The 24,880-nt window shown below is 49.6% G+C and overlaps 1 protein-coding gene across 2 annotated transcripts in view; it reads right to left on the bottom strand.

The window, feature by feature from the left end:
• Positions 1 to 24,880, bottom strand: part of Pnkd (PNKD metallo-beta-lactamase domain containing) — a 71,165-nt gene that overhangs the window by 19,850 nt on the left and 26,435 nt on the right. Inside the window, exon 1 of one of the 2 annotated variants that reach the window (XM_041650647.1) lies at positions 3,493 to 3,663. The exons of the other annotated variant lie outside the window; for it this stretch is intronic. Within the exon in view, the coding sequence (XP_041506581.1) occupies positions 3,493 to 3,653 (161 nt within the window). The 5' untranslated portion in view covers positions 3,654 to 3,663. Of the gene's footprint in view, positions 1 to 3,492; positions 3,664 to 24,880 lie in introns of those variants that run through there. 2 annotated transcript variants of the gene reach the window in all.

The raw sequence follows: 24,880 nt of genomic DNA, 5'->3' as shown, positions 1-24,880 counted from the left end.
AGAGAACTTGAGGAGGACATGCGTCCTCCCTCCTTCCCATCACACAAGCAATGGCTACCACTTCCTGATCACTTACCTGTGGGCTCACCCAGTCTTCACAGGCGCCCCAGAAAGCAGACATTCACACCATTCCCCATTCTGCAGGTGCCAACTGGCCAGGCTCGGAAAGGTTATCTGCCCAGTGTCACACCTCAGCATGCAGCAGAGCCAGGATACAAACGCTGACTTGTCCAGCTACCCATCGACTATACGCTATATGCTTAGCTCCTCTCCACCCTGCTCCCCCGTGGTCCCCAGTGCACGTATCAGCCATCCATCAACTATACGCTATATGCTTAGCTCCTCTCCACCCTGTTCCCCCGTGGTCCCCAGTGCACGTATCAGCCACCCATCGACTATACGCTATATGCTTAGCTCCTCTCCACCCTGCTCCCCCGTGGTCCCCAGTGCACGTATCAGCCACCCATCGACTATACGCTATATGCTTAGCTCCTCTCCACCCTGCTCCCCCGTGGTCCCCAGCGCACGTGCCCAATGCCAGCCCACATCTGGCGGCTCTACGCTCTGTTGAGCCTGGTTGTTCTCATCCCCAGATAATGGTGGCTACCGAGGAAGGCCTTTGCTAAAGTTATCACGACTAATGAGAACCGTTGCTTAGGACTGCCACTGTCTGCTTTCCAGCCCCTACGAAATGCACTGAGCTTAGTGGTCCTCACCAAGCTGCAGTTCACGGAATGCCTATGGACTCCTCCTCCATGTCCATCCTTCCTGCAGGCTTGGAGGCACCTCAAAACAACACCTCCACATTTGCCACACGTTTCCTGCCCCACTCTGAAGGTTAGCAGTGTCTCCCCTCAAGGGACTGGGCTGATTGTTTCCCAGGCCACAGAGCAGCAGGGTCTGGAAACCCTATCCCAGGCACACCCTTCTGCTCTGCAAAACTGGAAAACTGAATCCACTGAAATCTGGAAATCCAGACAAAGGGAAAACTCACAGAACCACTGAATTCCTTAATTTGGTTTTTCGAGACAGGGTTTCTCTGTGTAACAGCCTTGGCTGTTCTGGAACTCACTTTGTAGACCAGGTTGGCCTCGAAATCACAGAGATCTGCCTGCCTCTGCCTCTGGAATGCTGGGATTAAAGATGTGTGCCACCATCACCTGGCTTTAAATTTTTTTTTTTGAAGATTTTTTTTGTGTATGGGTGTTTTGCCTGCATGTATATCTGTGCACTATGTTTGTGTCTGGTGCCCTCAGAAGTGGTCAGAAGTGGCCTCTGGAATTGTAGTTATGGGCCCTTGTGAGCCACCATGTGTGTTCTGGGAACTGAGCCTGAGTCCTCTGCAAGAGCAGTCAGGGCTTTAAACAGCTGAGCCATCGCTATGGCCCAGAACCACTTAATTCTAGCGTGGTGAGGTAACTGTAATTGAGTATCGGGCTGAGACAGGATGGCTGCAAAGTCTGAAGCAAACCTGGGACATAGCAAGATCCTATCTTAACCCCTAAAACTCCCCTCCCCGCAAAAAGAATTATGAAGACACTCCCCAAAGGAAAAAAAATTTAAGGGATTTGAAAACCTCCCAAATCCCAAATTTAGAAATACTCAAACTTAACAAGGTAGTGTTGACACACACCTTTAATCCCAGCCCTCGGGAGGCACAGCAAGTGGATCTTTGTGAGTTCGAGGCCAGCCTGGTCTACAGAGTGCTAATTCCAGGACAGCTAGCAGCTAGGGCTGTTTGTTACACAGAGAAACCCTGTCTCAAAAAACCAAAAAGAAAAAAAAAGAAAAAAGAAAGAAAGAAAAAAAGAGGAAGGGAGGGAGGAAGGAAGGAAAGAAAGAAAGAAGACCCAAACTCTCATGGTTGTGATTACTGGCATTCTGATCTTAGGAATTCTGATTCTAGTTCCTCATGAAACCTTTCCCATTTATCCATTTTCTCAGGCCATTTGTATGACTTCGGGCTTACCAATTTTGGATGCTAAAGGTATATTTAAAATCCTTTCTTCTAATAGAGCTACACAATCTCCAGGAAAGTTGTGAAGAAAACTAAGAAACCAAACCAAAGCAAATGCATGCACACACACTCACGTACACAAGTGTGCGCGCACAGCCAAGTCTAGTGACTAGGAATGTACAGATCAGTGGCAGAGCAAGTTTAGCATTCCTGAGCTCAATCTCCAGCACCAACCAAATGACAAACTGACCAAACAAAATAAAACCTCACCCACCAACCCCCTGCCCCCAGAATCTAGATACAAAATACAGTCAGACCAGCCACAAACCTAGGCCTGTACACACCTGTAAGGATAGCACCTGTAATGTGGCTAAAAGATTAGAAGTTCAAGACCAGTCTGGAATATTAGAGAGGCTGTCCTACCAAGCTAACCAGCTAAACAAACAAAACCCTGCCACCTCTTACTTTAATTCTTTTAACAAAGTAATGGCAAAAACAAAACAAAACAAAAAAACAAAAACAAAAAAACCACAAAGTAATGGCAAATTAGTCAGAGCACTCTCTAGAATTTGCTCTTCTGCCCACGGGGGTTTTATATCACTAGTGAAGAGACTGTGACTGGAGCTCTAGGCCTGAAGTTTGGGGTAGTAGTCTGAGGAAGGAGGAAGAGTGAATTACAGTGTCTTCTCTGAAGCTCGGCAATTCTTAGGTTTAGGCCCTCCCAGATATCTGACCACAGCCCTCTATTCCCATCCTGACATTACTGTCCCCAAACCGTGGTTTGAGGTCCTGCCGATAGACCCTCCCCTAGGAAGCTTGTCTTGGGGGGGGGGGGGTCTTCCCTGCTGCTGACTGCTGAGGAACAGTGATTATTATCACTTTTGTCATGGTCCCTTAAAGGAAGTGGCAAAGAGAAGGAGGAGAGTTGGCTGGGGAAAGATGCTAGAGGTTGGTGGCTGGCTGTTGGGTCAAATTTCACAGCCGGGGGCTCTGGAAGCCAGTAATAGAAGGTAGAGAGAAAGGGCCAGATTGATCTACAGAGCTGAACCCTGCGAGCGACGTAACAGTCTACCTAGAGTTGTGGGAGAACTGGATAATAGCAGAAGGACAGAGGCACACTGAGAAAAGTTGGACAGTCTGAGGCATGCTTTTACCCTTGAACCTGCCAGGGAGTCCGATCTGCTGACCTCTGCCCCGCAGTCTGGTGCACGCTCTTCCTGCACTCCCCGCTTTTCCAGGTTCCTTGGATTCCCGCGTCTGACTTGGTTCTAGTCTCCCCGAGGCCTCTGGTTCCTGTACCCTGCCTACTCTTATCTGCGCCGCTAATCATTTTCCCAGCCGACCCACCCCAATTCTTCTGCCTTCCAACTCTTTCCTTTCCTCACTCAGCACGAACTCAGGAGCTTCTCCAGCCCGTTTCTCTATCCTTCTGCTCCTGTTTAGGACCCCCTAGTCCAAGCCATTCTAGAACCCCCATATCCCTTTCGCGTCCCCTCTCCCAGCGTGCCCTCCCACCTTCAGGAGCTTGCACTAACCCGATTCTGAAGAGCAGCCGCTGGCTGCGCGTCATTAGCAGGCCGCGGAAGCCCCGCCGCGCTTGGCAGCCGCGGGGACTCAGGAGCAGCGCGAAGGCGAAGAACAGCAGCCCGCAGCAGGAGACCCACAGCCAGGGCGCGGGCCAGCTCTGCCAAGCCATGCTGGGGGCGCGGGCCGGGGGCGGGGCTGAGCGTTGCTAGGCGACTGCCCCGCCCCGGCCCCACGCGCAGAGGGCGGGGCTCCCGGCACCTGCGCGCTGGGGGGGGGGGCCCGCGGGACACTTGGCTCCTCCCATTACTTCGCATTCTGGCCCGCCTCCTAGCAAGCTGTGGCCTGGCACGCGCTGCGAATCCCTAGATTAAGACAGACTGGGAGATCCTCCCATTATTGGCCAGTCCAGAGGTGGAGCTTGAGCCGCCTTAACCCTGTGCTAATTAGGGTCCACATAGGCCAAGAGTCCTGCGGGAGGACAGAAGCCAAGTCCGCCCTCTTCCCTTGCAGGGGACTCTGGGAGAGGCCTTGGTGTGGTCCTCCTGGCGAGAAACCTTAAACTCCTAAACTTTATCAACTGGAAGGATCGCGGGAGTTCATTGCATCTTCTGCTGTTCATTTATTCATTCACTACCTTAAAGGCATTGTGCCAGGTTTTGAGGTAGTCAAAAGGGCTCAGTGGATAAGGACACTCTGCCAAACCTGACGACCTGAGTTTGGTTTGAACCCTTGGACCCTCTCCTTGGTGGAAGGAAAGAACCACTCCCACCAGCTGCCTGCTAACCTTCCCAGGAGTGCCATGGTGCTTGAGCCCACACAAATACACAATATCCAGGCCAGGGCAGTAGTTTGGCGGTGTAGCATATGCCAGTCTCTGGGTTTAATCTGGGAGGATGGGAGCATTCCTGGAGTCTACCCTATGGAATACAGCGATGAGACTAAATCGGAGAAGAGATACAATTGCATGGATACATATGTGCATACGTAAGCATAAACATATAGATAGATGTGATGAGAAACTGGTGCTTACAAGGAAGCAAATGGGGCACGGAGGCCAAACTTAGATAGAGAGGGCGTGCGGCTTTTCACCCACATCTCAGAGATGAGAAAGAGGCCACCGTCCACGGAGACTTCATCAAGGTAATGCAGCCTTGGGTGGCAGAGCCAGGTCCAGCAGCTAGACACCCTCAGGCCCATGCCCCGTCTGATTTCCACATCTCCTCATCCTGTTGCTGCTGCCTTCCTAATGAGTTCTAGAAGCTGCTCTGCTCAATGGGGTGGAGGTGGGTATGAGAGCCAGCCTGCCGCAATGTACAAACTGACTCAATGGAGTCAATGACTCAATGGCTGGGCCGTCTGGATGCGGTCTTGCCTAGCCCTCTGCAGGAAGGGAAGGAAATGCTGCAAATTCAAGCTCCTCATCGCTCCCACTGGGAGAGGGGCGGAGGGAAGCAGGTGAGGCGATGCTCTTGTTCTCCTCCCTGCTTCCTGTGCTCAGCCTGAGAGCCCCAGATAACCAGACCTCACAGCACATTTTCCATCGCCCTCTGTGGTCTGGCAGCCAGTCAGTGCCCACTGTGCAACTGAAGGTTCCTGTGTACAATTTTGTACCACGACCTCCTTCATCTGCTCCCCACCAAAAAGCCGATGGGTGGGCAAATTGTTCCCAAACTGCCTTGTAATTCATCCAATGCTTGCTTTAATCTGGAAGCCCCAGGCATTCGGAGTTTCTTTTCTGTGGGACCATCTTGAGAGACACAGTTTGTAGACACACCCGCCCTGACTCTTGCCTGCAGTTCTACTTCTTGGTGCCCTGGCACAGGAAGGGTTGAAGCTGCCAAGGGCCGGGGAGAGATGGAAGACCAATAAGCAGATTCACAGAAGGCACGTCCAGTGCCGCAGAGTTCATGTCTCTGTGTCTGCACATGCAAAACTGAAGGATTGTGGGTCATTGTGAACATACCCTGCTGTGGGGAAGGTGCTGTGGGCAGTACTATATGGAGAAAATAAAACACAGTCCCTGTAATCTAAAACAGGAAATGCAGGCTCAGGCATGAAAACACCAACAATGGAATCTTAAACCTCCAGGAGCTTGCAGCCCCCACCCCCCATACACTCGTTAACAAATGCATAGTTAATAAACTCGGGACAGCCGGGCGGTGGTGGCACACGCCTTTAATCCCAGCACTCGGGAGGCAGAGGCAGGTGGATCTTTATGAGTTCGAGGCCAGTCTGGTCTACAAGAGCTAGTGCCAGGACAGGCTCCAAAGCTACAGAGAAACCCTGTCTCGAAAAACTAAAAAAAAAAAAAAAAAAAAAAAAAAAAAAAAAAAACTCAGGACACTGTTTATGAAATCCTTGGAGTCACAGCAAGGCTGGGGGTAGGGAGTGAATGGGGGTGTCGGTGCGACCGTATGCAGGTTCAGGGAGCCGTCCGTTCCCACTCTGGACTGTTTGGGAAGACATGATGGCTTCAGACCTGCGGCAGTTCCCTCTCCTGTCCACGAGAACCTGCTGTTCTAGCAAGCTAGATGCCGCTCGCCCTCTCCTGCATTCCGCCCTGCAGCAGCGAACTACTCAGCCGCTAGAGTTCACCATACTCTTTCGTGCTCCAACACTTTGGTATGCACTATGTTTTCCGCCTGGGGAGCCATTCCTTCTCTGGTCTGTAGATTCAGACCTCACGTGATTTCCCGAACAAGCACACACTTGTGCAGAGAAGAACCCCTTAATAAGATACCAATGCCATACCTTTCTGTTTGCTGACGATATCAGAATGTAGTCTCAGGGTGGAAACTATAGTTTAATGTATTCATCTGTAGCTTGCCAGTGTCTGGCGTGGTGCCACGTACATATTAAATACTGACTAAATGTTCTTTGAAATGTCAACGTCCCATCACAGCCCACAGGGCCTAGCTGAGCTTGTCTTCAGCCTCCTCAAATGGCATTCTTTCCCTCGTCACTTTGTGCCAGCTACTTGTCCCTCAAATGCACCAAGGTCATTGCCACTGTAGGCCCTGTGAAGTTAATCTCTGTTGTCGATTTGATGAGTTCTAGACTCACCTGGGAGGTGGGCCTCTGAGCTGTGGGGGGATTGTTTTCATTAGGGTAATTGAGGTGAGATGACCTGACCTCTCTGGACTACATGTGGGTGGCACTGTTCCCTGGGCCACGATCCCGACTGTAGAAAAGGGAGAACAGGCCTTCACCACCCTCTGCTTCCTGATGAGGGACACAAGGCGACCAGTTGCTTGCAGGCCTTTGCTATCTTAACTTCCTGGCCACGATGGACTGTACATCTTAACTGTGAGTTAATATGATGCCCCTCCCTTTTAGACTTGGCATGGTGGTATACTGTTTTGATCCCAGTCCTCAGAAGGTAGAGACAGTCAGATCTCTGTGAGTTCAAGGCTGCGTGGGCTCCATACTGAGGTCCAAGCCAAGCCAGAGCTACATAGTTGAGACCTTGTCGCAAAACAAAAACAAACCTTTCTCCCTTGAGTTGCTTTTCTTGGGGCGTTTTTATCACAGTGATGAGTAAAGAAACTACCACAGGCCCTCTGCACACGCTCCTTCCACTTGGAAGCGGAGAAGCAAACTGCATCTTAGGGATGGTTACATTCTGTCTACCAGGGCTCCCAGCTGCACCTGGGTGGAAAGGGTGCTATAGCATCTAGAAGTAAAGGTTCTAGGTCCTCATAAAGTCTTGTAATGCCTAGGACAAGCCCACAACAAAGACTTGTGTGCCCCAAGATGGCTATAACACAGCCCAAGAGAGGGCATCTGCAAATGTAAACTCACTAAGGTGTAAGGTACATAGAAGAAGAGTCCTCCCAGAGGCCTCTGCTGGGCCCCCAACCCTCTATTATATCACTTACATTATTGTGGTTCTCATGAGAATGATCCCCATAGGCTCAAACCTTTGAATGTTTGGCCCCCAATTGGCGGTACTGTTTGGGAAGGATTAGGAGGTGTGGCCTTGTTGGAGGAGGTGTGTCACTGGGGGTGGGCCTTGGGGATTCAAAAGCCCACCCCATCCACAGTTATATCCACATGTAAGCTCTCAGCTATTGCTCCAAGCCCATGCCTGTCTGCCTGCTGCCATGCTCTCCAACCCTGACGGTCATGGACTAACTCTCTGAAACTGTAAGATAAACTCTTTCTTTTGTTAAGTTGCTTGGTCATGGTGTCTCTTCACAGCAATAGAAAAGTAACCAAGATAATTACTGGACCATTTCCTTCACTTTCAAGACAGTTTTCACAATTGGATATTTCTTGTGATTCCCACTATCATGCCCACTGGAATGGAAGCCCCATGAGCCCCACGAGTTGGTAGTATGTACAGTGCTGACCCAGAGAAGGCAGAAGTCCAGCATGTGATGAATGAATGAAGGACAGAAGCAAAGAATGGCTGAATGGCTGTTTACAGCTGCTGAGCACTGTGGCAATCAGGAGACTGGAACTCTCTTGTTCTGACCAGTGGGTTTGGTCCCTGCAGGACACTCGTGTGGAAGATTCTGTCTCCATACACAGCAGTCCATATCAGGAAGCTGCCGGAGAGCTGTCTCTGAAGCACTCACACACCCAGGCCTTCGGCCACACACTCTTTCCTCTTGGAGCAGCTCAGAGGCTCTGCCAAGGTTAAAGTTTGCCTCTGTGACTCTCCAGAAGAAGTCCGTTAGTAATCTACAGCACAGCTATGTATGACAGTGCATGCTTGTAAGTTCATCAATGGGAAGGCTGAAGCAAGAGGTTCATGAGTTCAAGGCCAGTCTGGGCTATGTAGTGAGACCCTGTCACAAAAGCAAACAACAAATGCATGCCCCAAACAGCAACAGCCTAAGGAAGCCAGGCGTGGAAGAACACCTCTGTAATCTCAGCACTAGGAAGTCTGAAGCAGGAGGATTGTGAATCCACAGGCTAACTGAATTCAAGGCTAGCCAGTCTACATAGAAAGACCCTGTCTCAAAAAGAAAAAACAAAACAAAACTGGGTGGTGATGGTGGTGCACAACTTTAATCCCAGCACTTGGGTGGCAGAAGCACACGGATCTCTGTGAGTCTGAGGCCAGCCTAATCTACAGGGTGAGTTCTAGGGCAGTCAAGGCAACACAGAGAAACTTTGTCTCAAAAACAAAAAAGCAACTAAACAAATAAAACTAAAAGCCACAAAACATAACTGGAGAGATGGCTCAATAGTCAAGAGCACTGGCTCTTCCAGAGGACCAGAGTTGGATTCCCAGCACTCACATGGCAGCTCATTCTGTAACTGGAGTCTGTAACTCCAATCCCAGGAGACCCAACACCCTCTTCCAGCCTCTCCAGCCTCTAGGCCTGAAAGTAGTGCACAGACAGAACTGCAAACAGTAAACTCATCACAACAACAACAACACACACACACACACACAAATAGGCAACAACAACAACAACACACACACACAAATAGGCAACAACAACAACAACACACACACACACAAATAGGCAACCTTTCTTCCAGGTTCCAGGGATAGAGACAGATGTTCTCATGTCCATTCTTATTCCAGCTGTCAGCCAAAGCTGTGTTACTTGGAAAGACAGCCTGACTTCACCTTCGCATTACGGCTCAAGCTGGATGCCTGGTGCATAGCTGACTTACAGGATATCATTGGTGATGATGGTGATGATGGTGATGACAATGATGACGTCAATAGCACCATTGTGGAGGAGCTATAGTAGATGGAGCTGTGACAATGTTAAAGAATAGAGACATTAGTGGGCATAGTGGCACACCCTTTCATCCCAGCACACAGGAGGCCAGCCTGGTCTACAGAGTGAGTTTCAGGACAGCTAGAGCTGTTACACAGAGAAACCCCATCTCAAAAACAAAGCAAAAGAATAGGGATATCTTATTGGACCAGGTGGCAAAGTCAGTTTTTTTCTTTAATATTTATTTATTTATTATGCATACAACATTCTGTCCGTGTGTATGTCTGAAGGCCAGAAGAGGGCACCAGACCTCATTACAGATGGTTGTGAGCCACCATGTGGTTGCCGGGAATTGAACTCAGGACCTTTGGAAGAGCAGGCAATGCTCCTAACCACTGAGCCATCTCTCTAGCCCCCGGCAAAGTCAGTTTTGTTTAGAAATGTTGACCCAATGCAAAAGTGGCGGCTGGACATCTGGCCAGCCCCCCTGGACATCTGGCCAGCCCCCTGTCATGCTGTCGTCAAAGAGCTCACTGTGCCCATGGTGACCTTCCCTCCGAGCCATTGTGCTGCACATTCTGAAAACATGGTTTGCTTGGAGGGATTTCCCTGCCACTTCTCAATGCCCTGTCTTAACTTAATCTGTTTTCGACTTCTTTCCTGCCCACCCACTGGCCTGCCTTCGGCAGGGGAACCTGTAGCTTCCGCCTTTCCCTAGCTCTGGGCTGGGCATGGCTGCCCTATTCCTCATCAAACAAGACTTTGACTTGCTTCCTTTTCAACCTGGTTCCATTCACACCTTCTTAGGCAACCTCGTGGTCCAGGTGCCAGCGGATCACCATGCTAAGACTAAACTTGGTACACACACCTCATCAGCAAAACACACTACAGCCCAGAGCTCCGGAAGTCAAGCTGGTCTCCTGCTTCAGCCTCCTGAGTAGCTTGGACTTCAGGTGTGCATCATCAGATCTGGCTTTTAAGCACCTATTTTATTATTTTTGTTTGATTTATGCCCCTAGATGATCAACTGCCATGACTCACTTAGTATCTGAACTCAGCAGATCTGGAGCTCTGGGGAGCCTATGATCCACTTCAGACGCTTAAAAAACACAGAGTCCTGCTGCCTCCTGTCACTGACATTCACTACTATAGGTCTACGGGGCCCAACACCCTGCATTTTGCACTGGTGATCCAAAACTCAGCCTGAGCCTCTGTCCCTGACCTCAGTTCCAAGGTTTCTGTGTAGTTCAGCAAGGGTGTGCTCAGGGGTCACACGTTCCATTGATCTGGGCCTCTCTGACCTGACAAAGCTCAACTCTAGTGTCCTCGTCTCTGGTCCCGCATTCCTGTACAATGTCCTCCAGCTCCTTGAATCAGTCGGTTCCTCCCAGGCATTCAGTGCACAGTTCAGACTGGAATTCTTCCCTCCCAACCGTTTGTTGTTGTTGTTTGTTTGTTTGTTTGTTTGGATCCCCAAACCAGGTGCTTGCTAGCAAGCACTCTGCCACTGAGCCACACCCATACCCTCCTTATCTGGTCTGAGGCTCGGCCCCTTGAAGTACTTACCCCTATTCATCCAGCCTTAGCCTGCTAGATTCCTAACCCCCCTGTACAAACCTAGCTTCTAGCTTCCTCCGGCACAGCACAGGAACCCACTGTCTCCTGTAAGTCGGGACCACTTTGATTCAGGCCCTATTGGAACCCCAACATCAGTGCTTAGTTGTACTTGCACCTTGCTGGTGTCCTGTCTTGATGGGGCACTTTGTGTTCTGTATTAGAAAGGCACACTTGTACCCCGAATCCTACAGAGGAATCAGCATCGCTCCCAGTTTAGCATTCTGCATTATTCCCAGCCAGATGCCTGGAGGAGTACAAGGTTGATATCAGAGAAAGCTACCATGACTCGGAGATTCAAGTGCCTGAGACCAAACAAGCACAGACAGAGAGAAGTGTGGAGGGAATGATAAGGAGGGAAGCCCAGATATCCTGAGCCTCAAAAACAGGGCTAGCCACCTGACCTGAGGGGAAGGAGTGAGCCAGAGAACACAGACCGCCTTTGTCCCCTGTTCTAGTAGCTTCCTAATGCTGTGATAAATACCATGATCAGAAGCAGCTTGGGGAGGAGAGGGTTTATTTTATCTTATCACTTAGAGTCCGTCACTGAAAGGAGTCAGGGCAGCAGCTCAGGCAGGAACTGAAGCAGAGGCCTGGAGGAGCTATGCTTATTGACTCCCTCCCCACGGCTTTCCCATACTCCAGGGTCGTCAGCCCAGGATTGGCACTGCCTAGAGTGGGCTGGCCCTTCCCATGTCAATTTTTATTTTATTTTAATTATTACTGCTTTTGTTTTTTGGGGTTACTTTATGTTTTTGTTTGTTTGTTTGTTTTTTGAGACAGGGTTTCTCTGACTGTCCTGGAACTCACTTTGTAGACCAGGCTGGCCTAGAACTCACCAAGATTCACCTGCCTCTGACTCCCGAGTGCTGGGATTAAAGGCATTGTGCCATCAACAGCCAGCTTCCATGTCCTTTACTAATCAAGAAAATGCCTTATAGACTTGCCTACAAGAAAATCTCATTTAAAATCCCCTGTTCAGGGATGACCTCAGCTTGGGTCAAGATGATAATAATAATCATAATAATAAAACCCCAGCAAAACAACACAACAAAACCCTAACAACCACGTTCCTTCTCTGTATAGAGTCTGCTGCTGGGGTGCAAGGATGACTGGTTTTCAGGGGTTCCACGACAGTCTCCCTCCTCACGGCTGTCGTTCTGCACCTCAGCCCCCACTTCCTTTCCTTTGCCGTCAGCAAATGTCCTTCAAGACCACAAGTTCTGGGGCTACAGCCCTCTATGCGCTGGCCGCTTACCCAGAGATCCTCGGGGGTGCCAGGACCCTCCTGCCCATGTTCACACAGTGGCACTCAAAGTCACCACTTTTCTCACTCTAAGAGCAAATTCAAACTCAAGCTTCGCTCAGAGGTCCGGTACAGAGGCACATGAAATAATTGCAGCACTCAGAAAGCTGAGGCAGGTGGATCCCCCCCACACCCCGGATTTAAGTTCAGTAGTAGAGCCTAACACGTACAAGGCCGTAGGTTCAGTCTCTAGAGCTGTATATACATCCACGCATGCATCAATTCATTAATTAAAAATAGGGCTTTGGAGATGGCTTAGTATGTGTGCACATGTGCACAGGCACCTGTACAGACACATGAACATACCTTCATACCACAGACACACAAAATGAGAAAGAAAAAATGGCAGACTGGGGCATAGCCCAGTGGCAAGAGTGTATGCCTAGGACAAGCAAGGTCTAGACTCTGTCCCCAGAAATAAACAGATGGGAGAGGGAGAGAGAGAGACTAATGACAGACTGATTCTGTTCAGTGGGGTCTTCCCCAAGGCAGATTTTTTTGTTTGTTTGTTTTGTTTTGAGACAGGGTTTCTCTGTAGCATTGGAGCCTGTCCTGGAACTTGCTCTGTAGACCAGGCTGGCCTCAGACTCACTGAGATTTCCCTGCCTCTGCTTCCCAAGTGTGGGGATTAAAGAAAGGCAAGCGCCACCACTGCCCAGCTTTTTTTTTTTTTTTAAACATGGACCTGGCAGATTCTGTTGGCTGATTAACAGCCATTCCCTAACCACCCTCCGTTCTTCCTCACTAACTTCTATTCTGCCCATTCTCCTTCCAGCAGCTCAGCTCTTAGTTCTCCAGCCCCGGTGGGTAGTTCTTGACTGGTCTAAGCCAACTGGTGCCCTGCCAACTCTTGTTTAGACCCAGGACCATGATGCAGTTCCTGCCATGAGATAATAATAGCAAATGTTTATATAGCACACAGCACGTGCCCGCACTGTTCTCAGCACTTGAAATAGAAGAACCCTTGGCTCTCACATGACCCTGTCAATCAAATACTGAGAGATCAATTCTGCGGCTCCAGGTCAGAGCTGGTGAGAGGACGAATGTATGATGGGGACCTTTTTAACAAGTGTCTGGTGCTCCCAGACAATCCCAGGGTCCTTTGCATGCTAGGCAAGCTCTCTACCACCGAGACGCATCCCATTCCTACCAGCAGCTTTTGTTGTTGTTTAAGACAGGCTCCCATGTGGTCCAGGCTGACCTCTTGATTTGCACCTGAGACTGACCCGGAACTCCAGACCTTCCTGCCTCCCCTTTCCCGAGTACTGGGACTACAAGTGCTTCCCACCTAACTCAGCTTTGCTTTCTCAAATGTATCCTCCCTTTCTATAAAGAAGCCATCTTTACTGCTCCAGCATGCCGTCATCTGCTGGGAGTGTCTGGTACCCCAGCAGCCTTTGCTATCACAAAGCAGTTTAAGAGGATGGACACTCCAGGATGGCCAAGATGGCTCAGCTGGTAAAAGCGCTTGCAGGGCCAGCCGGACAACCTGAATTCACTTTCAGGATCCCAGAGTGGAAGGAGAAAACTGACTCCCAAAAGTTGTCCTCTGACCAACACGTGTGCATTCAGATTACCAAACACATCACACACACACGCATGCACACGCATGCACACACATACACACACATACGCACACATACACACGTGCACACACACGCACACATACACACACATGCATGCACACACACGCACACATACACACATGCACACACATACGCACACATACACACACATGCACGCACACACACGCACACATACACACATGCACACGTACACACATGCATACACGCACACATACACACGTGCACACATACACACGCGCATGCACACACATGCACACATACACACGTGCACACACACATGCACACACATGCACACACACATACACACGTGCACACACGCACACACACGCCCACATACACACGTGCACACATACACACATGCACACACATGCACACACGTGAACACACACGCGCGTGCACACACACGTGCACACACACGCACACACGTGCACACACGCGCACACATACACATGTGCGCGCACACAAGTGCACACACGTGTGCACACACGTGCACACACACGTGCACACGTGCACACATACACAGGTGCACACATACACACATGCACGCACACATGCACACACACGCACACATACACACATGCACACACACACGCACACATGCACACACATGCACACACGCACACATACACACATGCACACATACACACGTGCGCACACACACGCACACACACACATACACACATGCACACACACATGCACACACACGCACACATACACACGTGCACACACACATGCACACACACGCACACATACACACACACACATGTGCGCGCACGCCGCCGCCACCACCACCACTACGTTCCAGAAAACTGCAGATGGCAGAGCATAAATGGAGCAAGGACCTTTATCTCTGAAGACCTCATGGAAAAGTGGGCATGGTGGCTCACACCTGCTATCCATTTGGGAAGATGTGGCAGAAGTGCTAAGAATTACAGTCTAGCCTGGGCTACACAGACTCAATCAGTTGCAAACAAATAGCCAAGTCTTGAAGTAACCAGTCCTGGAGTTTCTAGTCAGGTGTTTCCCTCTGCTTTTGTGTATGTGTGTGTGTTTACGCCAAAAGACAAACCTTGAACATAATCCTCAGGAACTATTTCCACCTCCTTTGAAACGTTGTCTCTCGATGGCCTAAAGTTTCTTCCTTCCTTGACTTTCCCACAATACCGGAACCTATAACCTGAACCTGTTCTCCCCTAAGTTGCTTTTATTTTGTTTTTCTTGCTTTTGTTTTTGTTTGTTGTTGTTCTTGTTGATTTTTGAGATAGGGTTTCTCTGTGTAACCCTGGCTGTCCAAGAATTCCCTTTGCAGATTAGGCTGGCCTCAAACTCACAGAGATCCACTTGCCTCTGAGTGCTGGGGACTAAGGGCGTGCACCACCGCTGCCCGGCTCCCTAAGTTGCTTTCTGTCAGAACATTGTATCCCAACCACAGACGAAACTAGGACAGAGACTGTCCGTGTGCTTTTGGGCATCACTTTGTTCCTCGTACCTTTAAAATCTCCTGTGACCTTCTGCGGTGTGAGGCCTCTTGATTATTTTATGAAAGCAGAACTCTTTCTACTTTTCCCTTTCCACTTATTCTGAACTCATCATCTGGGCATTGCTGTCACCTCTGCATCCCAACAGCCTGTGTTCCTTGAAGGTCAAACCCACTTATATTTTTCAGTCCTTGTCCTGAGCCCCTGGGCAGCAACTGTGGCAGGGGAGCATGCCGCAACCCCTTCTTGTCCCGCCCTGCCAGGCTAGTGTGGCTTCTTCTCTCACACGTATGGCCAAAGGCCTCTGCCTCCTAAGTCTGGGATGGGATTACAGGAATAGGCTGCCATGTCTAGCTGCCCCTTTTCTGTCTAGTTCTTGCTATCCCAGATTTCAAGTACTGCCTGTATGCTCATTGTTCCAAAGAGATATGTCCACGGACCCCCATTGCGAGTCGCCAGTCTCAGTGCCCACCTTCGTGCTGGTCCCCTTCATGTAGATGACCCGGGGCTTTTCCACATCATCTGTCCACAGCTGGCCTCATGCTCTAATCTCACTCCACCTGTTTCCTCACCTTCCTTGTGATGCTTAATACTGGCTTTGTCAATGTTACAGGACCTAAAATGAATCAGGAGAAGAACCTCTGGCCAGGTCTGTGAGGGAGTTTCTACACTGGGCTGAGAGAAGAGGGAAGTGCCATGCCACAACTGGAGTGTGAGGCAGGAAGAAAAGAAAAAAAGCAAGGACTGGGCACAGTATGCACACCTTTAATCCCAGCCCCGCATGGTATGCATACCTTTAATCCCAGCCCCGCATGGTATACACACCTTTAATCCCAGCCCCGCATGGTATGCACACCTTTAATCCCAGCCCCGCATGGTATACACACCTTTAATCCCAGCCCCGCATGGTATACACACCTTTAATCCCAGCCCCGCATGGTATACACACCTTTAATCCCAGCCCTGCATGGTATGCACACCTTTAATCCCAGTCCTAGAGAGGTGCATACTGCCTGGTGGTGGCGCATGCCTTTAATCCCAGCACTCAGGAGGCAGAGGCAGGTGGATCTCTGTGAATTCGAGGCCAGCCTGGTCTACAAGAGCTAGTTCCAAGACAGGCTCCAAAGCTACAGAGAAACCTTGTCTTTGTGTGCATATCCATCTGTTTGTGTGTGCTGTGCATATGTTCAATGTGTGTATATGTATACGAGGAGTATACTGTGTTTGTGTGATCTGTATGTTGTGTATGTGTGTGTGTTCCTCTGTGTGAGTGTGGGTATGCATTTGCACTGTGTGTGTGTGGTCAGAGAACAACCTCAGGTGCTGGTCCTCTCCGTCTGGGGTTTTTGTTTGTTTCTTTGTTTTGTTTTTCAAGACAGAGTTTCTTTGTGTAACAGCCCTGGCTGTCCTGGAACTCGCTTTGTAGACCAGACAGACTGGCCTCAAACTCAGAGATTCACCTGCCTCTGTCTCCCGATGCTGGGATTAAAGGCGTGTGCCACCACTTCTATCTCATTTGAGACAAGGTCTCTCTTTGCTGCTGCTTACACCAGCCTGTGAGCCTCTGCCTTCCATCTCCCCACAGGGGCATGGCACCTAGTGTTTACATGAGTTCTGGGGGTCTGAACCTGGGCTCTCAGGCTTGCTGGAGGAGGCTTTCCCCACTGAGCCACCTCTTAGCCACCAGGCCCAGCTTCTACCATAATTGTGAATCAACCTCTCTGGTCCTCATCAGTGCTCAAACGTGAGGAAAGAATTATCAGGGTGTGACCCTTCCCTTCCATTCCTCACTGCCAGCACCACAAATCAGATCCTCAGAATGTCACGTCTGTTCCACTGCAGGCCCCTTCACACCCGTCCACCTCAAGTAGTAGAGAAGCCTTGCCTGGAGCCCACACGCTCTGCCTGAAGCCAGTGTCTGCAGGACCCAGTGTACATCCCTTGCTTTCGTACTAAGGTCTCAAGTCCGTTTTCTAATGCTCTGTGTCCCCACGCACTTCTGAGTCAGCCTGCACTGCTTGCTGCCCCGTGTCTTCTGCCCACAGCTTCAGAAGTCTTTGTTTTGTTTGAGACAGGCGCTATTGTAGCCTCAAACTCCTTAGCTGATGATGACCTTGAACTCTCGACCCTCCCGCCTCCCCTTCCCAAGGGCTAGGAGCCCAGGAGTGGCCGCCTTGCACATCTGAGAAATCTTTCAAAGGAAGCTCTCAGATGCCTCCTGCCCAGCCCACCCTTGGGATATGCGGTACACCCAGGGGGAATTAAAACTAATTAAAAGCTCCAGCTTCCAATCTGGGGAATCAGAGAGAGAGAGAGAGAGAGAGAGAAAGTCAGTCCTCAGGGAAGCCTGAGGATGCTGCTCAGCCAGCAGCGGCACACTTGCCCGACACAAACATGCCCTGGGTTTGGTCCCCAGCATTGCAAAGTAAATAATAAATTTAACTTCCTTCTTGAAGGTATTTCTGGTCACAGGTGTTTAGCCAGTACATCTCCACCCGTGTTTGGCCAATACTTCATCATCATGTCCCCTACCCCAGGGAAAGTGCCACCACGGAACAGTAGGAAGTGAACTGTTTGAAAAGTTGCTACTTTTGTTCTTGAGGTTCTGGGGGAGTTGAATGGAGCCACTGTTTCCTAAGTTTGGACTCTGTAGGCAGGAAAGATGCTGCCTGCTTCTTTCCTGGTTCCCTGCCCCACCCCCACCCCATCCCACCCCCAGCCCTTAGCACCTGACCCATTGGAGTGTAGACTACGCTAAGTGGAAGACCTTCATGAAACCTGTGTTATTCACCATAAGGCAATTCTGAAAGGAAGAAAATGGCAGCCTCTTTTATAGAGATGAGCAAGCTGAATCTCAGACAAGCTAAATGATTTATTCCATCACATGCTAGTAAGTGACAGGATCAGAATTCAGTTCTAGTTTTACTGGACCTGAAATCTGTATTGTTCACTCTCACTATGCTGGGGTGGGGGGCGGTGAAGAGATGACTCGGGGATTAAGAACATTTGTTGCTCTTGCAGAGGACCCAGGTTTGGCTCCCAGCACACACATGGTGGCTCATAATTACCCCAGTTCTAGAGGATCCGATGCCTTCTTTTGACTTCCCTGGGTATCTGGCATACATGGGGTGCAATACATGCATGCAGGCAAAACATTCATATACATCAAATTAAATAAATAAATCTAAACAAATGAATAAAAAGACATCAAACAAAACCACATAACCCCAAAATAAAACTAAAGCACAAGAGAAGGCAGAGCTGTGCAGAGACAGCCTTTGCCAGGGGACTGTGCCTTTGGATGAAGCGAGCCATCTACAGTGTCTCTGCAGGGGACAGAGGGACAATGGGATTCTCCAGTGTCCGCACCCAGTGAGGGCTGGAGGACCAAGTGGCCACTGAGTTTGTGTGGACCAGCTCCAAGCACAGTGGAGAAGGGCAGAGAGGGTGTGACCAATGGGTGAAAGGACGCTGTTGGCAATGCGCATGCTTTGATCTTGGGGAGGGGGCTGGGGCCACTGCCCTTTGACCTGTCATGACTCAGATGCTGAGTTCTTGCTCTCAGACTCAAGCCCCTACCCCATAGTCACAGCTTAGAATGGCTTTGCCCGAGGTGGCCCCATGTTTGTTCCCCCATCAAGAAAACCCATGAGGACCAGAGACCTGGCCTTAGCCACCTCCCCAGGCCTGGGGCCCAACCCTCTCTTTGAAGTTTCTGGAACACTCAGAGGTTGTCCGGGTTCAGGGTTATCTCCATCACCTTCACATATCCTGTTCCCTCACCATCACCTTCAAGAATGGGGACCTCATGCTCACTTTTGTTCAAGTGTGAACACAGAGGTCACCCCACCCCACCCCCACTTCTTCTCCAGTCTCAGGCTACCCTTGTATGCTATACTGTCTTAGAAGCTTTCCCTGAGAAGCCCAACTAGATGAGCTCCCTCTCTTAGCAAACGTCCCTTCTCTTAGCGTATGTCCATTTTCCTTCCGTTTCTTTTCAAACTAACGTTTTCTCATGGAGGTTTTTCCTCTCTAAAGCCAGGGCTCACTAAGGTGGCCCTGACTGACCTACAACCTGATTTGTAGATCAAGCTGATTTTCAGTTTACAGAGATTCACTGCCTCTGCATCCTTAGCGCTGAGATTAAGGTGTGTGTGCCCATACCCAGTGGAGAACTTATTCTGAAGACAGGCTCACACTTTCGGCAATCCTCCTGCCCTAGACTCCCATGTTGTGTGTGCAGCGCTGTTGTGTGTGCAGCGCTGTTGTGTGTGCAGCGCTGTGCCTGCTAGTGTTGTGTGTGCAGCGCTGTGCCTGCTAGTGTTGTGTGTGCAGCGCTGTGTTTTGTGTGCAGCGCTGTGCCTGCTAGTGTTGCGGGTGCAGCACTGGTGTCTGGTAGTGTTGTGTGTCCAGCGCTGTGCCCACTAGTGTTGTGTGTCCAGCGCTGTGTTTTGTGTGCAGCGCTGTCCCTGCTAGTGTTGTGTGTGCAGGGCTGTGTTTTGTGTGCAGCGCTGTGCCTGCTAGTGTTGTGTGTGCAGCACTGTGTTTTGTGTGCAGCGCTGTGCCTGCTAGTGTTAAGGGTGCAGCACTGGTGTCTGGTAGTGTTGTGTGTCCAGCGCTGTGCCCACTAGTGTTGTGTGTCCAGCGCTATGTCCTGCTAGTGTTGTGTGTCCAGCGCTGTGTCTCACTAGTGTTGTGTGTGCAGCACTGTGTCCTGCTAGTATGTTGACTCCCCCATCCCATGACCTCCAGAATTTAAAGCAGCTAAAACAGTAAAAAGCCATGACTGGTGACAAAGACCTACAAACCCAGCTTCTGGGGAAGCTGAGGCAGGAAGATTGCACGTGTTCAAGGCCCACATGGCCTACAGATGAGTTCAAGGCCATTCTGGGTAATTCAGCGAGATCACATCCCAAAATAACACAAACACAGAAGAAGAAGAAAAAAATAACCAGCTAATGTTGCCAACTCGACACACCTAGAAAGAAGGAACCTCATTTGCGGAACTGCCTCCATCTGGTGCCCATCCTGTGGGCATCTCTGAGGGGCATTTTCTTGATTGCTAATTGATGTAGAAGGGCCGAGCCCACTGTGGGCAGTGCCATCCCTAGGCAGGTGGGCCTGGAGTGTATAAGCCAGGTGGCTGACTTTTCTGAGCCTTGATCTTTCTGAGAGGAGCTGGTAAAGTGGGCAGAATTCTTCCCTGGTCTCTGCTCCAGTTCCTAGCCAGGTTCCAGCCTTGATGTTCCTTTCCTCCCCAGGTTGCTTTTGGTCATTAACAAACAATAGAACAAGCAGGGAAGAAACTGAACAGGCCCATCACCTAGCTTCAGTGCCTCCTCCTCAACTAACAGCTCGTAGTGATTTTCTAACTTTTTGGCCATGGGATCTCAATAACATACATTTTATAGGCTATCCTCCCCCCCTGTCCTCCCAGTAGCTTTAATTAAAAATTAACTACTTTCAGCCTGGAGAGGGGAAGTGGGCATGCAGTCCCACCCTAGCTGAGGAGTTACTGGCAGCTGAGAGAGGGACAGTCCATGTTTTTTCAGAGTGTAGCTCCTGGTAGACTGGACACACTCCAGTGGACAGCAATGCATCTAAGAGAATGATGGGTTAACGGGGAGGGGGAGGCTGGATACATGGCTCAGAGGTTAAGAGCATTTCCTGCTCTTCCAGATGTCCTGAGTTCAGTTCCCAGCAACCACATGGTGGCTCACAACCATCTATAATGGGATCTGGTGCCCTCTTCTGGCCTGAAAATGTGCATGCAAGTGGAAAACTGCATAATAATCAAACAAATAATTTTTTTTTTTTTTTTTTTGGTTTTTCGAGACAGGGTTTCTCTGTGGCTTTGGAGCCTGTCCTGGAACTAGCTCTGTAGACCTGGAGCCTGTTCTGGAACTAGCTCTGTAGACCAGGCTGGTCTCGAACTCACAAAGATCCGCCTGCCTCTGCCTCCCGAGTGCTGGGATTAAAGGCGTGCACCACCATCGCCCGGCTCAAACAAATAATTTTTTAAAAAAGAGAAAAACAAGTTGACTAGGTTGGGAAGTGGGGATAAAACTGGGAGAAATGGGGGGCTGGAGAGATGGCTCAGTGGTTAAGAGCATTGCCTGCTCTACCAAAGGTCCTGAGTTCAATTCCCAGCAACCACATGGTGGCTCACAACCATCTGTAAAGAGGTCTGGTGCCCTCTTCTGGCCTTCAGGCATACAGACAGAATATTGTATACATAATAAATAAATAAATAAATATTAAAAAAAAAACTGGGAGAAATGGAATGGATAAAAATGATCAAAAAACATTCTATTAAATTCTCAAAGAACTAATACAAAAAGAGAAAAACTTAGTGTGTGTGTGCTTGAGTGTGAGAGTGTCCCGTGTGCCACGGTTCTCCTACGGAGGTCAGAGGACAGAGTACATGAGCCAGTTCTCTTCTTCCAGCATGTGGTCCTCGGGATCGAACCTTGGTCGAGGCTGGCAGCAAGCCCCTTGTAGCTTTTTTTATTTTTTATTTTTTTGGATTTTCGAGACAGTGTTTATCCCTTGTAGCTTTTTAATATGTACCTCCTCCCAATATGATGCGCTGACAAGGTATGCATTGAAGGGGAAAAAAATTACATTTTACTCTCAGATCCACATACTAGACATACATTCTAAATAAACTAGAAACAAAGTTACACTGAGATATATTCCCACTTTACTTAGTCTGATTTATTATACTTGTTAATTCTAGCTGGGATTCCCTCACTGATGCTGGGCACAGCGTCAAAAGCACTTAATGTTCTTCCACCTGTGTTTCTGCAAAGTTGTGGGAGCCTACTTCTTGTCCAGCATTGCTAGCCAGACTCCGCCATCTAGTGGTCATACCTGGGATTTGACGGCTCCTTTCTCTTACCTAAATGTGGGGGAAGTGCTTCTGGAAAAGAAAAATTTAGTAAAAAGTACTACTACAGGCAGGCCTGATGTAGGGAGCTCATGATTGTAATCCTACAACTTGGGAGGCAAAAGGAGGAGGAAGAACTCAAGGCTAGTTTGGTCTATAGTGTGTTCAAGGCCAGCCTGGGCTACAGGAGACTCTGTCTCAAAAACTAAAATCTATTGGTTCAGGTCTTTCTTTGGCTAGGAACCTTGGAGTGAGGCCAAAGACAAACCGTGGCCCCAGAGCTGTTCTGTATGGTAGCTACTAACCGCTTACGACTACTGAGACTTGAAGTGTTGTCAGTATAAAGCCAATTTTTGCTCTATTTTTATCTAATTACAGATAAAATGATTTTTTGAGGGACAAGGAAGAGGTGCTGGGGTCATGGGATAGCTGCACAGTAGAACACTTGCCTAGCCTACGTGAAGCCTGGCTTTAATCCCCGGCTTCAGTCCCCAGAACTGGAGGAAATGTGCTAAGATCAATGCGTCGCTGATTCTCGTGTGGTCACGGAATTGTCAGTGGGCGGTGGTGGCGCACGCCTTTAATCACAGCACTTGGGAGGCAGAGGCAGGTGGATCTCTGTGAGTTCGAGGCCACCTTGGTCTACAAGAGCTAGTTTTGGGCCGGGGGGATGGCTCAGCCGTTAAAGGCTAGACTCACAACCAAAAATATAAGAGTTCGGTGCCCAGCACCCACGGCTGTCCCTCCAGGTACTTAAAAAAAGGCTGGAGGGCTGGGAGATGATGATGGAAGCTTGGGACGGTTGGGACACGGAGCAGATCTGGTAGCAACCCACTCACCAGGCGGGGAAGAGAAGCAAGCGAATGTTGGCTCGTCTTAGATAAACAAGGAGAATGTGAGCGGGAGGTGGAGGAGAAGTAGGAGGTGGAGAAGTCCATCCACAGCATAGGGGCAGGGGAAGGGGAGATGGTGGGTGGGGAAACCAGATGGTGAACTCTCCAAACAGGCCAGATGGCTCAAGAGGCCAAGGTACAAGGTGGCATTGGGCAGGGTATAAGGGTCAGTGTGATCCTGGCCCTGCTGAGAATCCTGGCCTGGACAAATTCATCCCAACGGGTCCTCTTCATTACTGAAACACCAGGCTGAGTTCAAGTTCATCTCTGAGTCACTGGGCTTCTGGCTCCTGACCTGTAACATGGTCTTTCTGAACTTTTTAAGAGTGAATTTATTCAAAAATACAATAAATTTCCAGTTAGTGGGTATGCACTTTTTTTTATTTGTTTGTGTTTTTTGTTTTTCAAGACAAGGTTTCTCTGTAGCTTTGGAGCCTTTCCTGGAACTAGCTCTTGTAGACCAGGCTGGCCTCGAACTCACAGACATCCACCTGCCTCTGCCTCCTGAGTGCTGGGATTATAGGCCTAAACCACCACCGGGCGGTATGCACGTTTTTTAAAAGATTTTTTTCCCCATTATGTATACAGTGTTCTACCTGGATGTACAACTACACACCAGAAGAGGGCGCTATAGATTGTTGTGAGCCTCCGTGTAGTTGCTGGGAACTCAGGACCTCTGGAAGAGCAGCCAGTGCTCTTAACCTCTGACCCATCTCTCCAAGCCTAGGTTTTTTTTTTTTTTTTAGCTTTGCCCCAAGTACTGACAACTACTGTTTTTAATCCTTACGAACATATTCTTTTTTTTTTTTTTTTTTTTTGGTTTTTGGAGACAGGGTTTCTCTGTGGCTTTGGAGCCTGTCCTGGAACTAACTCTGTAGACCAGGCTGGTCTCGAACTCACAGAGATACGCCTGCCTCTGCCTCCCGAGTGCTGGGATTAAAGGCGTGCGCCACCACCGCCCGGCCGAACATATTCTATTATTACCTTCCTTGTACAGACAAAGCCACCATGGCTCAGAGTTGTTAAAGAGTATCTCCAGGGTCCCACAGCCATGAGTGATTTGAACTTGAAGTTGCTAGAGACTCTCTCCCTGGGGCCTCAGCTTACAGCTGGCTTCCAGGTCTGGAGGGGAAATAGCCTCAGGGGGATCTGGGCTTTTTTCACAAACACCGCAGATGAATTCAATGTGCAGAGAAAATGGATAGGATGCCCTCGCCCTGACCTGACTGTGCCTTGGTGAAACCAAACAGGTTCTAGCTTCCTCATTCTGTAACTTCCTCTTCCAGCTGGGTCTGGGTTAGACGGCACCACAGGACTGTTCGTAAAGTCTGTGGTATAAATGGAATCACCCAAGGCTTCAAGTAAACAGAGGTGGCAAAAGCAGAAGGTAAGATGCGTCTGTAAGGGAAGGGGAGCCAGGGATGACAGCCCTGCAGGCTGGCCTGGGAGGAAACTCTCCAGTCTTCCCAGCCCCTGCTCTCACCCTCCCTCTTGCTTCTCCCTCCCTCCCCCACCTCTCTTTTGAGACGGGGTCCCAGGAAACCCACACCACACCCCACTAAGTAGCCAAGGACGGCCTTGAATTATGGATCCGGAACCTGGGGCTTCTTGCACTAGGCAACCAACAGAGCCATTTTCTTCACGTTCCCCTTCTTCAGAGTCTCAGAGACTGACTTTGAACTTTTGATCCTCCTGCCTCAGCAACCCCTAGGACTGTTGGTATGTGTAGTCTACTATTTAGTTAGAAAAATGTTAAGTAAAGTTTATTAACAAAAATGTTAGGTTTTTTTGTGGTTGTTGTTTTTGGAGACAGGGTCTCTTTGTTTTGTAGATCTGACTGGCCTGGAACTAAACACGTAGACCAGGTTGGCCTTGACCTTAAACTCCTAGAGGTCTACCCCCCCCCCCCCCCCCCCCCCCCCCCCCCCCCCGCGTGTACCACCCCA

Source organism: Microtus oregoni, unplaced genomic scaffold, assembly GCF_018167655.1.
Source record: "Microtus oregoni isolate MIOR12 unplaced genomic scaffold, Mior012 000004F_ref0000308, whole genome shotgun sequence".
NCBI lineage: Eukaryota > Metazoa > Chordata > Mammalia > Rodentia > Cricetidae > Microtus > Microtus oregoni.
This window is presented reverse-complemented; position numbering and strand designations above follow the sequence as displayed.